This window comes from Apis mellifera, linkage group LG5 (genome assembly GCF_003254395.2).
Source record: "Apis mellifera strain DH4 linkage group LG5, Amel_HAv3.1, whole genome shotgun sequence".
Classification (NCBI taxonomy): Eukaryota; Metazoa; Arthropoda; class Insecta; order Hymenoptera; family Apidae; genus Apis; species Apis mellifera.
The window spans coordinates 487,926-503,191 of NC_037642.1; the positions used below are offsets into that span (position 1 = coordinate 487,926).

The following is a 15,266-nucleotide window of genomic DNA, read 5'->3' on the forward strand; positions in this document are numbered from 1 at the left end:
TTTTTCAAATAATTATTTTTTTTGTATTTTATATTTATTTTTTTACTTCTTTTATCTTAATAAAAAATATTTTATTTAATTAATTAATAAAATGTGAAAAAATTAATCTTTTATATATTTTAATATATAATAAATAAAAATAATTATTTAATAATAAAAATAATTATAAAAATATTAATTCTTTAAAAATTAATCTTATTTAGTAAAATTAAATCCTTTGATTTTCAATAATAAAAACAGCTTTTCCTCTGCGTCTTCTTTCTAAAATGAAAAGTAAAAAAGTTAATTATCTTATTAAATTTTTTTATTTTTATAAAAATTTTTATTTTAAAAAAATATATTTAATCATATATTACCTGCTCGTAATAAAAGCTTTTTACATTGATATAATATTGAAGCTTTTGCTTGAATTTCATTTAAACCCAATAAATATGCTAAATTTATGAGATCATAAGGATTTCTAATCATGCTAATATCATTTGAGCCACTTGATATTATTATATTCTGAATAAAAAAAAAAAATATTTTAATTAAAAATTATATTATTATTTATATAATTAAACATTTTTTTTTACTAAATAGAAGAATAATTAGAATTAGTATCTATTGGATAAAGATTATTAGTAATAATTTAATAATTAATACTATAATCATATAATTAATTATATAAAATATTAAAAAATATAAAAAAATATTTTCATTTGGATATTTTTATACCTTACTTCTTCCATAAGTATGAAAAAGATGAGAATAATGAATAATTTGCTTCCTAGACTCAAGATTTAATAGATCTATAAATTGAATTTCAAAATGTATCCCTCTTTCAATTGCTTGATCATATAGTTTTTTATTGAGCTTAAAAGTTATATTACTTGATTTTAATGTTATTATATCTACATTTAATTGAGAACATACAAATTGTAAAGCATTTTGAGTTTTTGGAGCAAAAGCATATAAATCGTACTTTTTTAATATGGAACAATGATTTAATATATGTGTTTTAGTAAAATCAGAACAAAAAAAAGTAATTCGATTAAAAATTTTTAATTTTCCATCAAATTTTTTTCTTATATTTTCTATGTCAATTGTTTTGAAAATAATATTCTGTGATATTTCACTATCACTACTTTTCTTTTTTTTTTTCTTATCTGTTCCAAGAACACTTTCATCTATATCAGTATTTATTGCAATTGTTTTAAATCCATATTCATATAATTTTAATAAAATAAGATATAAATTTTGTATTTCATTTTTTGGTACGTTTATGCATAGATCATAAAATCCTGTACTTTCTCTAATATTCATTTCTATGATATATCAAATTTATACATAAATAATTTAGTTTATTATATTCTTAATTTATTTAAAAAAAAGTTTAATTCAATTTAAATTTATTTTTTTTTATTTTATTATAATCATTTTAATTCTTTTTTAATTCTTCAAACACTAAACACTAAATTATTATACACGAGAAAATGATTAGATAAAAAGACGAACAAATACGATATATTATATCCTCTAAAATAATTTAATTTCTCTGCAACAAATTTCCACAGGAAAAGAATACATAAATATCATATTACTTCCATTGACAATGCTACTAATTAAGAAAAGATGTAATATATAGCTAAGCTTTTTCTAAAACTAAGTGTCACATCACATAATTTCTTCTACAAAAATTCGCCACAAGAGAATTAAGCTTTATAATAGTATATAATAGTATAGTCTAAATTATTGCGCTATTATTTGAATTCGATTTAGTAACTTTTTTAATAGCTTTTTAATAATATTGTAAACCATGCCTAAGTAACTAGCATAAGACTTCATAATGCGATTTCTTTTTTCACTTCTTAAAAATATCACAAAATGTGCATTGAAATAACTTTTTTTCCGATGCATTCAAAAATAGATTTAAACCTAGAAAAAAAATACAAAGTACAAGATAGAATTTAATTTATCATTGGGATAAAACGATTTAGGAAAATTCAAAATTTTGGAAAAAGAATTAAAAAGAGTTCGTATCTAGCGAAAAATTGCACAGAAAAAAATCACTTAATTGATCAATGATCAAACATTGAATTAAATATAAGATTTTTTTGTAAATTTCGGAATAATTTTATAAATAAGAATATCAAACAACAAAATTTATATAAAAATTTATATAATTTATATTTTATAATATTGTATTTTGAATATCTTCTGCATATTGATTGATGAGTAGAATGAGTCCATAAGCTATTAACAGTAAGCTATTAACATTTTCAGTTTTCCAAATTCTTATAAATCTGTAACAAGATCAGTGTTGCTGCAAAAATTCCTTTTTAAAGACATATCATATTGCTTATTTCTAGTTACATTGTCGCTACCTATATTAATAATTCTTTTCTTGAATCTCAAAGACCAATTCCATTTTAGATTTTTAAAATCTGATACTACATTCTGACTGATTTAATAATAGAGAAAATGCTAATTAAATAATTGATTTAATCTATCTCTCTAGTGAGTATATACTAGACAAGAGCTTTATATATGTAGAGTTTAATATTATATTTTGATTTGAAAATAGTAAAATTAAATTAAAGATTAAGTGAAGAGCAAATGATGTGTTCTATATATATATTAAAATATATGTTTTTATGCAACTAAATATGATTTTATTAGCAATTGTATAATGTTGTATAATGTTATCATTATATATAATAGCATGATAACAACTGTGATAACAAATTCACAAAAATCATAACATTTACAATTAACATCATAAGTTATAATTTATTATCACATGAAAATATATCTTTATATATTCCTGGTAGATGGCATTATGTTATTTCTTTCCAACTATTAGTTTATATTATTAGTTAAATATTATTAAGTTTTAAATGTTCTTAAAATTAAGTTTTAAATGTTCTTAAAAATATTAAATTATTATTATATTATTAATAGTAATATTTATAGAATATAAATGTTTATATGCAATAACAATTATATAGCAATTCAGACATTTAAAACAGTAGATGATATTTTCAAAAATGTTTCAATTAAAGCAATACATGATTAAATATAATGTAATAAATAAATATGAAAAAATATATTTGAAAGAAAATTACTTTGATTCTAAAGTTTGGTTTAAGAAGTTTTTAAAAATAAAAATATTTAATTTATGATAATATTTTAATATAAATTATACTTAAATAGAAAGTATCGTTACGTAATAAAAATTAAATTTAGTCAAATATATATAAAAAAATTGCCAAAAATAATTCTAGAATCTAAAATTATAGATTAGGATTTTAATTCAATATATTCGAAAGAAGCATAAATTCATAAATTTTGATGCACGATTTTCTAATACTATTTATTTATCTTATAACTTATATTAAAATATTTAATGTCATAAATTAAATATTTTTAAAACTCATATTTGAAACTTGTAAATATTTGTAAATATTTTTTAAAGTTACTTTTTCGTTACTAAAAAAGACATTTTTATGTATTTACTAAAAACATTTTTATATAATTATAAATTAAATGTGTAATAATAAATATGTATATGATGAACTTATAAAAAAACTAAATTTTCTCTTCGATTTCAAGAATTTTTAAATATATTATACAAGACAAGATTCTAAATAATTTTTTTCTATACATATAACCAGCAACTGGCTATTATTATATTATAAAGAATTAAAAAAAAAAGTCCAATTTTAAGAACTTAAAGTTTATAAGAAGCAAAAAATATTTAATCAATATATCCTGCAATTGATCTTTCAAATAAAATTGATTTTTATTTTTATATTTATTGATGAACATTTGATATTGCAAATGAATTTCTTTACAGCATATTGAATATAGAGAAATTTAAAAGAACATTAACTCAAGGATATCATTTTATAGAAATGCAAATTTCCAATTTATTTGATATTAAACATAAAAAACTATTATTTTTAAGTCAATTCACGTTTTTTTATTATTTGAACATAAAAATAGTAAATATGCATTTTGTATAATAACTCTGATAATTTTTATCTTTAGCAACTTTGTTTATTATTAATCTATGAATGAAATAACTTCTATTAATAATAATTATATTAAAATTTTAATTTTAATGTTTTTCTAAATCAATTCTATTTACATTCAATGTGTCACAAAGAAAATTATTCATAATATCAAATGTTTGTTAATAATAAAAAATATAGAATGTTTTTTTGTTTTTGGTAAGTATTATTAACTTTTAAAATTTTATATTCTTACTTTTTGTTTTTCTCGTTTATGTATTATAATATTCTAAACACATTAAAAAAAATTTACATAAATGAATAATCAACTGCATAAATATTCAGTATATTATTTTAAAACACATTTTAATATTTTTAAAAATATAAGTAATACATACTTGTATAAGAGAAAGAAAAAAATTAAAAGAAAAATTACAAAATATAATTAATTAATCACTATCTTTAAATTCTGCTTCGCTAGAAGGTGGAGTACTTTCAATAGGTTCATCATCACTACCTTCATCAGATTGTTCTTTCTTTCCTTTCTTTACTTTTTTATCATCATCTTCCTATAATAAAATCACATATAATAGAATACAAAAAAAAGTACATATAAATACTTATACATATAAAAAATACAAAGTATATAGCAATCTTGATTAATTCAAATAAAAATAATTTAATAATTATATAATTTAATTATCTTTATATAAATATGATAATATGTATTAATTTATTAAAATATAAATAATGAAATTACCGCAGTACGTTTATCTCCTTTTTTTTTTTCTTTCTCACTATCTTCATCCGATCCTTTTTTTTCTGATTTCTATAAAAATATTTAACCAAAATGATATGACTAATATAATGTTTATAAATTATATTTTTCAATTGTTAATTTACCTTATTGTCTTCATCGCTACTGCTCTCATCATCACTAATATACTCTTTACTTTTAAAACTGGTTCCTGACATAAGCTTGTTAGGAGATTCTTTTTTGTTTTCTTTTTTTTTCTTTTCTCCTTTTTCTTTTTTATCTTTTTGACCTCCACTAGCTTCATATTCTTTCATTGATGCAGAATAGTCTTTTTTTGCCTTTGCTGCTTTTTGTTCCCATTCCTATATGCATTTTAAATAGTTTATTTTAAATAATTATTCATAAACTGATTTATATAGAAAAATATGCACAAATAAATTAATAACTTTAATCTTACAGATTTATCTTTAAGTTCTCTCCACATTTCTCCACCCTTTTTTGCAATTTCTGTAACTGCAATTCCAGGATTTTCAGCTTTAATTCTTTCCCGAGCACTGTTTAACCACATCATAAATGCAGTTGGGGGTCTCTTTGGTTTATTTGTATCCTTTTCTTTTTTTTGTTTTCGAGGTTTCCTTGGTTTTTCTGACTAAATAAAATAATATGTGCTATTAATCATCTAAAATCATTTTAGTTCATTTCTTTAATATAAATAATTTCTTGTATTTTATAATATAAATACAACTTTTCATAATATAAATATATTGCAGATAAATTGCAGATTTTTCCTTAAAAAATATAAAAATAATTTAAATAAAATATAAATATATAAAATATTTACCACAGTTTTAGCGGATTTTGATTTCTTTTCTTTTTTTTCCTTTTTTTCTTTTTTTTGACTTTTTCCAGAAACATCTGAATCATTTTCACTTTCTGAACTATTTGGATTACTATCATATTCTTCTGCTACATCACTCTCATCCTAAAATATCAATTTCATAATATGTGTAAATTTTTAGTTTTTTTTTTTTGTGAAAATAAACAAAAAATATAGCATTTAGAAATTATTTTTTGAAAATCGTCGATTGATTTCTTAATTTTTTCAAAAACAAAAACTGTAACAATAAAATTTTATTTTATGTTTGTCTATTTTCATATTTAAAATAATCTCTTATTGATAATTGTATCCAATCGAATTTATTAATTTCATTTGTAAATTTTAATTATTCAATTTCATTGAAATTTTCAAACTTAATTTATATAAATAATATATAAATAATATAATATAATATTTATATTATATAATTTATATAAAAATATGGAATTCTAAATGAAAAAGTTTTTTTTTTTTGATTTACTTTTTCATAAAAAATTATTTCAAAAATTATTTAATTATTTCCAAATACACACACACGAGCGCGCGCGCGCGCACACACACACACACACACACACATATACAAAATAGAATATACTTAGTTGAATGTCACTTAGAAACCAACAATGAAATTTTCATAAAATTATTCTAAAAATTGATTAGAATATAGTTTAAATTTAACCAAGCAATACTGTATGTAAATTTTTATACATTTCTAAAATTATGATAAAATAATACTTGATTAGGATTGAAATCTTCATCGGTAGATTCCTCTTCAGAATCTTGATTTTCTTCTGCATCTCTTTCTTCTGCTTCAGCTTTAACTCTTGCTAAATAAGCATCTGGTTCATCTTCTTGATCGCTATCTCCAAAATCATTATCATAATTTAATTTATCCTATTGAGAAAATAAAAAATTTATCTTAATATAAAATTATCTAAATAAAATTTAGTTCTTAGATTAATAAAAAATTATATTTATATTAGAAATGCTTACACTCTTGCCTCTATTCTTCACTCTTAATTTTTTGGAAGTAATAAAATCAAAAAGTTTCCCATATTCTTCTTTTTCAATACTACTAAATGTATGAACAACACCACTAGTCAATTCAATTTCAAAATCAAATGACCTAGTAGAACCTCCACCACGGGCAAAATTAACTGATGCGATTTCTTCAAAACGAATATGAATTGGTGGTTTATGAACATAAATGAAACCTCTTTCTAAAGGATATAAATAACCTGCAGCTGCTTTAAAAGAACAACTAATTGCAAGTGTTCCAGAATGGCTACAATTTAAAAAAAATAATCCTATACTAAATTGAAATATTCCTACATATTATATATATATATATATATATATATAATATGTATATATATATAATATATATAATAATATGTATATAAAATATATATATATATATATATATATATATTTAATATAAATAATATTTAATATATATATTTAATATATTAAATAATTTATTTATTTACCTAATGAAATTTCCAGGACCAGTAAGTTTCCTATTAATAATGACTTTCATTACTTTTCCTAAAACTTCAAAAGTTGGTCCAGATAACTCTTTTGGTAATTTATCCTCATATTTTTCTTTTAGTTCTTTTCTATGTAATATATAAAAAATATATTACAATATTATTAATGTAGTTTAATAAAATTTTGATACTTACTCAGAAAAAGGTAGTTCAATTGAAGTTTCTTCTTCTTGATTGAATAATAATACTAAATAATGATAACGTGTTTGACCTTGTTTAATTGGTGGATCTAAACTGACCTAAAAAAAAAAATAATAATAATAAAATTAATAATAAATAAAGATAAAACAAAATATTAATAAAGAAAAATAAAATTAATTTTTTGAAAACTTACCACAAAATACATTTGTCTATTATCTTTATGTGGTAATAAGAATAGCCTTAAAACAGTTGACATTGGAATTTTGTAATCAAAAGTTTTTCCATGTAATTGAAAAAATGATTGAAATATTTTTATATCATAACGACCACTAAAAATAAATATTTATTTTTTAATATATATTTTTACTATATAATTATTAAATGTTTTTTTACATATTTTAAAATTAATTTTTAATATTTATTAAATATAAATACATACCGAGGTGTAAGACACTGAATTTCTCTAAATATGGCAATGGCATCTCCACTGACACTAATAACAGATGCTTTTTCCATAACTTGTTGATGAAATGCTTCTACTGGATCTTGATCTGCACTATCACTAACCGGAATATGAAATCTCATTTCCATTAAACTTACAGGAGCATCATCATTCTATTACAAAAATTTTAATATTATGAACTAAATCTTTATTCATTTTAAAAAAAATGTAAATAAAATAAAAATATTGAAAATATAATAATAAAAATATACCTGATGAAATTCCAATGTAACTTCATTTTTACCAGTGTTACATTGCGATACATCATACAATGGAATTTCAAAGGCAGTATGATGACCAACATCAAAACTTAATACAGAACCATTAAACCTAGCTGTGCCCCAATTCCAACCTTTTAAACTAAGTTCTTTTTCTAGCATATCTTTTTTATAGTTTTGAGTAAAGAATTTTGCAATTTTTTCTTGATCCTAAAAATAAGTTTTGTTTTAATAAATAAATAATAATGCAATGTAAAATATATAAAATATTAAATAAGAAAAATTTAACTATTACTTACACCTTCTTTAAATCCACGAAACCTATGTAATGTTCCATTTTTGAGAAATATTCTAAGACCCCAAGTACCAATAAACTTCTGATAATTTACCATTTCCATATCCGTCGCTGAAATTTGTTCAACTTTTCCTGTCTTTTGATTTTTGAAAATCAAATGTTGATCTGTGAGTTTTAATCGTCCAGGAGTCTATATAAAAAAAATTTATACAATTTAATATTTTAAATTAACTTCTTTTCAATTTTAGTAATTATAACTTAAACATCTAATTACAAATATTTTGATTAAAATTTTATTATTTAATATTTATTAAACTTGTATTTTTATTTATATTAAAATATTATTACTATTCAAAATTTTATTATAATGATTATAAAATATAATATTTAATTCAAAATTAAAATTCTAACCTTAAAAAAAAATTAATTATATAGATAAAATTATAAAATACAAATATCACATGTATCAGAAATTGAAAAATATTTTTATTAATTGATAAAAATTTAAATATTATATTATATTTACCATAGCTCCTTTAACTTCTGCAATTACATCAGTATATTCTAAGAAATCCATTTTTGAGAATGTTTGAAATCAACTTCTTTTTCTTTTTAGTAATTATAATTTAAACATTTAATTATAAAATCAAACACTTAATTCTAAATTATTCTAAATTAGTTCTAAATTATTTTTTTACAATATCAAATAAGAAAATAAAATAATACATAAAAGATAAATTTTTCTTGTAATATATATCACGTTATTGTTTTTAAAATATTTTCGATAAAGATAAATGATTTAAACTATAAAATATAATAAAATACATTTTATATATTACAAAAAACAAATTTCATTTTTTATTTTATTTTTAATATTTTTTTAATTATTAAATATTAAATTGAGATTTATGTATAATCTAAATCTTGAGTATAATAATTAAAAATTCTAGATTAAATAAAATTAAAATCACTGATCTTAAAGAAAGTTCTTTTTGTCAGCACAATTATCGCATATATTCTCACGTTAGAAAATTAAGAGATAGTATAAGAAATAACGGATGTCTTATTTTATTGTATTATTAAGTCTAGAATTACATTATTATAAAGGTATGTTTTTATATAACAGTAAATCAATGACAATGTGAATCAATCATGATATACTTTTTTCATCCTCAAAATTAAAATTAAAATTAATTGCCGTGATATTAAATTTGTTGTTGTAATAATATTATATCATAATCAATTAAAAAAAATCAAATGATTTTCTAATAATATTGTCGTGAGTTTTCTTGATTAGTCGATTTTTTAATAATATTATCGCAATATTATGGGCTCATATAATTAATTTTTTAAATGAATATGAAAAACATTCAAACTTATAAAAAAATAAATCCATAATTCATAAATAAAATTATATAGTAAATCAAAGAAAATCCTTATGAAAAAATTATAATCATCTATTTTTTTTATTTTTCTCAATTTTTAAATTTATAATTTCTAACATAAATAGTTGTTAAAATTTATTCGATATTATATTCGAGAACAGATATTATGACATTAAAATCATATAAATGAATGAAAATGAATGTAAAAAACTATTACAAAAATTGAAATGAAAATCATTGACGTGAAAAAGTGATTTTTAAATATTGTTTATGAATTTGTTATTAATATTTTTTGGTCATATTTTTAAGTTAATCTGTTAAGCTAATCCTACCATAAAACAATACATACAATCATATTATTATTTTTTGTTTTATTTTCAAAAATTAATGCAAACTAGCAAGAGAGTACAAATAATATGAAAAAATATAAGATATAAAATATATAAGAAAAGGGAATGTAATTAATATGATCTTGCCTACAAAAAAGTAAAATAAAAGATATAATGCCCAAACAAGTTTGAAAAAATAAATAAAGAAATAAAAATAGATAAGAAAATAAAAGAATGAAAGAATAAGCAAAAAAAAAAGACAAATAATAGATTTATTAAAAGATCTAAAAAAAAAAAAAAGAAATCTGAAAATGTAGAATACAATAAAAGATAAAAAAAAAGGTATAAAAAAAGTAATAAGTTAGGAATGTGTGATTTAGATGTGCAATAGACTTAAAGATTTAAAATTATTCATAAATTCATCAATATAGAAAAATTATTAGAATAATATTTATTTATTTGCTTTTTTAGCAAATAGCAAAAATCATCTACAAAAATAAAAGATTTTTTTTATTAATTATTTTTAGATTAAAGAAAAAAAAAATAAAGAATAATACATTAATAACATAGCAAAAGATAAAAATTTTTAAATTTAAATTATAATATAATAATAAATAATAATAAATAATAATAATAAATAAAATATAATAATATAATAATAAATAATATAATTTAAATTATAATTATATAAATACAATTACAATACAGTTCAAAAAACAAAAGGAAATAAAGAAAGAAAAAATCTAAAAAATTCTGAGGATTTATCAAAAAAGAATAACAATTTAAGAGAAATTTAAAAAAAAAAAAACAATCAATAATCAAAAAAAAATAAGATAAAACATGAAACAAAAATGTAAAAGGAATAGATAGAAATGATAGTCATGAAAAACTAACAAGAAAACAAGAAAAAATTCACATCAGAACATAATATATTAGTGAGATAAACAATGTATATTTAAACCATCAAAAAGTTTTAAATACATAATGAGAAAAATCCTTGAAAAAATATGAAAATGAAAAAGATTTGTGATAATATTAATTGATAAATCAATAAATCTTCATCTATTATATGTCAATAGTTCTTACAAATTGTTTAAAGAAAATTATGAAATAAATTATCAAACTAAACCTAAAGTTATTGGACAATAATCAAAATAGAAAACCAGACAAGAAAATATTATGATTCTCATAATAAATACTACAATTGATTTTAGAAAATGTAGAAACACTTGCAAATTTATAAAAAATTAAGTAAATATATACTAAAATTATTATAATATATATATATTAGATCTTACAGATTGCATAGAAAATTAAAAAAATTAAAGCATTAAAATATACAGATGATATTTTTATACAAAATAGTTGATAATATAATATAATAAAAAAAGGGATGAATTTATATAAAACTTTATTAAAGTATACAGATAATATTTTTATATAGAATAATTGATAGTTAATAATTGATATAATATAATAGGAAAGGAAATGAATCTATATAAAAAAAAATAAAATAACATTTTTTTATACAAAGCTTTATTTTTGAAAAAATCAACTTTAATATTAGCCAAATACATGTACATTTGATTGTGCTTGACTTAATATATTTCATTGTAACTTATTCTCTCTTAGATTTCTGTTACTAGATAATAGAATATTAATTTGTGATAAGTTGTATTATAAAAATTATTGAAAATATAACATTCTGTTAAACATAATTGTGCTCTACAAGTTGAATTTCTATGAATGTTTTCTGCTGTTTTAATTGATTAAATAAAATTTTTTTTTTCATTGATTTTTTCCTTGTATAATCAAAACTTGTAAATTTATTTGATTATAAACAATTGATTTGATGTGATATCACAAATAAAAATCGAATTACGAGATCAAGACAATGTAATGATCAAGCTATTAGTCTATCACAACTAATGTAATCTTTAATAAAATCAAACAGGATATAGGAATTTAATATTAAACAAATCAAAAGGCAAAGGAAGAAAAAAAAATTTATATTAGGCAACAATAAAAAGAAAAATTATAAATTATAAATTAATGGTATTTAAGCAAAAAATTAAAAAAAAAGTATATTTTATAGTGATATATATATATATATATATATATATATATATATATATATACATTTATATATATAATGAATTTGTATATATATAAATTTATAAAAGTTAAAATATAAATTATGAAGTTATTAGAAAGTATAAAGTTTTATATATAAACAGATAAACTTATAAATGAAAACATTATTTTGATATTTTTGATATTTTGAATATAAATATATTTAAATATAAAAGAAAGATTGAATATATAAGTATTAAAGAATATAAATGATATGGAAATATATAATTATAATTAAAAAAATTATAATTACAAAAATGCAATATTAATATATAAAATATTTAAAAGATGCATATAGATAATTAATAAAATAAAATATCTTTTTTGTAATACTTTTCTTTAGCAAAATTTAAAAGAGTAATAATAAATTAAAACAATACAATGCAATATAAGAAGAAATTCATTATTATATATTTTTATATTTTTTTTTTTCTATATTTGGTTATATGGAAAGTCATGGAAAAATATGATTAAATATGATTTCATTTCTTTTAACTGATATTTTATTAACAAAAAATTATTTTATATTTACAAAAATTGCTATCTATATATATAAATATTAGTATTATATTAGTATTTACAATGTTTATTATAAATTATTTTTCTTTTTTATTTTTAATTTTTCAAAAAATTTGTTTATTTTTAATTTTAAAATTTTATGAATATATAGAATATAACCGATAATATATACCTCATTTTATTTGATATATATATATATATATGATATATATATTTTTTTTACTTAGAAATATTTTATTTGAAGAAGATGAAATTACTTGTAAAAATTTAAATAACTTTTTCATTTTTTAAAATATAATTCTGTAGTAATGCAAGATAAAACAAAACTTTTCAAATAAAAAATATTTAATTTTTCACATCACATTGTAAAAAAAAAAAAAAATCAAGCAAAATTGAATATACAAAAATTAAAGAATATTAAAACTTTAGATTTCAGTTCAAAAAGATTTTTTATAAAAAAATGATTTCATATAATCCATTATGTATTACAATATATAATAATTCTATGTATATACTTTTATTAAAATTTGAAATTTTGATATAGATAAATAATAAATATATATAAGAAATGTACAAAGATTTTTTTGACAGATATTTTATTCATATATTTTAACAATTCACAAAATAATAATTCACAAAAAAATTTTTAAATAAAATGATATATTATGATTATATTTAACAAAAAATATAAAAGTATATATTATTTTTTACAAAATTGAGAATATATGTAAAAAAATATATTTTATACAAGTTATAACATGATTGTTGTTTACATAATGGTTTTATTAATAATTTTATTAATTATAATGTAAATTTATTAAAATTTTATTTTTTATTAAAACTTATATTTTTTTTTATCATAATCTATAATTTTTAACAATGGTTTCTGAGAAAAAACAAACAACTCCAATAACATAATAAATCCAGTATTGTTAATCAATATATATTATTTTTATTATAATCTTATTTTATTGTTGTTACACATTTTATCTTGAAACCAAAAAATTAATTTTTATTTCATTAAATATAATATTGTTTTAAAAATTTATATATTTTTTTATTTAACTTCAATCATTTTATTATTATTTATTATTATTATTTATTATTAATCTTAGAAATAAAAAACTGCTATTAATTTTGCCATTGTACTTTTCTTTTTGTAAAATTCAATAAATTGTTTTTATCAATATATTATTATTTAAATTTATTAATTTTATTTACTAATTGTGATATACTTAATTTAGAATTAATTTTAATTTGTTTTATTGTATTTATATTTATATTTTGTTATTGTTAGATAAAATTTTTTTTTCTCCGATATGGTTTATTATAATATTATAATATACTTTCGCATCTCTAATTATTATTTTTTTTCAATTTAAATAAAAATTTTTTTTTATAATATAATTTCATTATTAATTTTTGCGCATAAATGTGTAGTTTTTTTTTCTTGAAAGTCACTAATTATTAAAAATTAAGAATTATAATAAAAAGTAAAAATATAATATTTCAACAATAGATTCAGCAATAAATTATTAAAATTTTTGTATGAATTATTTGTTGAAATATATATAAATAAAACAAAACATTGCATTTTTATTTTTAAATATGTTTGTTTGTATTCATTTTCACATCAGTTTTCATTATTAATATTAACTTGTATTTATCTTAACTATATATCTTGAAAATTATAATTTTGAAATGTTGATAATATTTAATCTGTAACTATTTTCTTTTTTTAAACTTATTTTTAATTAAAAAAAAAATAATGAAAATAATATATATTTAGTCTAGAGAAAATTTATTTATTTATGATCATTGAATGTGAAATAAAATAATTTTAAATTTATTTCTTAAGAGCAAGAAAAATTATTTATAAGAAATTATTTATAAAAATTTTTAAAAATTATTTATAAAGAATTCACTATTTCTTTAAATTTCACTATTACTTTTTTTTATTCTTTCAATATTCAAATTCGATAATTTCATTTTAAGAAATTATTGACCTTTTTTTATTATTTGTTAATTTTCGATGCATGGAAAATGAAAGTCTTAATTTTACAATCCAATGTAATTACAAAATTAAGTAGTATTTAAAATCAAATATTTTTAATGTATTTGATATTTTATTTTGATGTCATAGTTTTGAGTTATGATCCAAAAAAAGTCATTAATTTTAAACAAAACTCGTGGACATTTTGGCATGTAATAAATCAAATGTGTGTATCCGCATATTTCAAATATTTAATTTTCATTAAAATATGTATCTTATTAAATATAAAAATCCTAATAAATAATATCTTAAAAATTATTTAATTAAAATAGAATTTTTCTTCGGCCATTTATAGTAGTCAATAATATCAGCAATGAATTAAATTAAATTAAATTAATTGAATTAAATTATATTTTAGAAATCAATTATTATATTTTTAAATAAAATAAATGAAAATTAAATTATAGATCACGTGCAAACCAATAAGATTATAGATAGAAAGATAGAATATAATATGATCATACTATAAAATACGCTAAAAACACTTGATTTTAAATATAAATAATTTTTAA

At 17.9% G+C, this 15,266-nt stretch overlaps 2 protein-coding genes across 2 annotated transcripts; both read right to left on the minus strand.

Moving 5' to 3' along the window:
• Window positions 1–134: 134 nt before the first annotated feature.
• LOC100576378 (ribonuclease P protein subunit p30) lies at window positions 135–1,791 on the minus strand. Its single transcript, XM_026440764.1, has 3 exons — window positions 718–1,791; window positions 357–504; window positions 135–261 (listed from the first exon to the last, which is right to left on the minus strand). Exons 1-3 carry the CDS (start codon window positions 1,303–1,305, stop codon window positions 209–211), a joined length of 789 nt encoding a protein of 262 aa, XP_026296549.1. The 5' UTR covers window positions 1,306–1,791; the 3' UTR covers window positions 135–208.
• Window positions 1,792–4,335: 2,544 nt separating this feature from the next.
• Window positions 4,336–8,912, minus strand: LOC726058 (FACT complex subunit Ssrp1). Its single transcript, XM_001120264.5, has 14 exons — window positions 8,862–8,912; window positions 8,340–8,525; window positions 8,035–8,250; window positions 7,760–7,935; window positions 7,514–7,649; window positions 7,315–7,418; window positions 7,120–7,248; window positions 6,623–6,914; window positions 6,365–6,523; window positions 5,594–5,734; window positions 5,210–5,401; window positions 4,899–5,114; window positions 4,756–4,824; window positions 4,336–4,564 (listed from the first exon to the last, which is right to left on the minus strand). The coding sequence occupies exons 1-14, from the start codon at window positions 8,910–8,912 to the stop codon at window positions 4,445–4,447; spliced, it is 2,187 nt and encodes a 728-aa protein (XP_001120264.1). The 3' UTR covers window positions 4,336–4,444.
• Window positions 8,913–15,266: the final 6,354 nt, after the last annotated feature.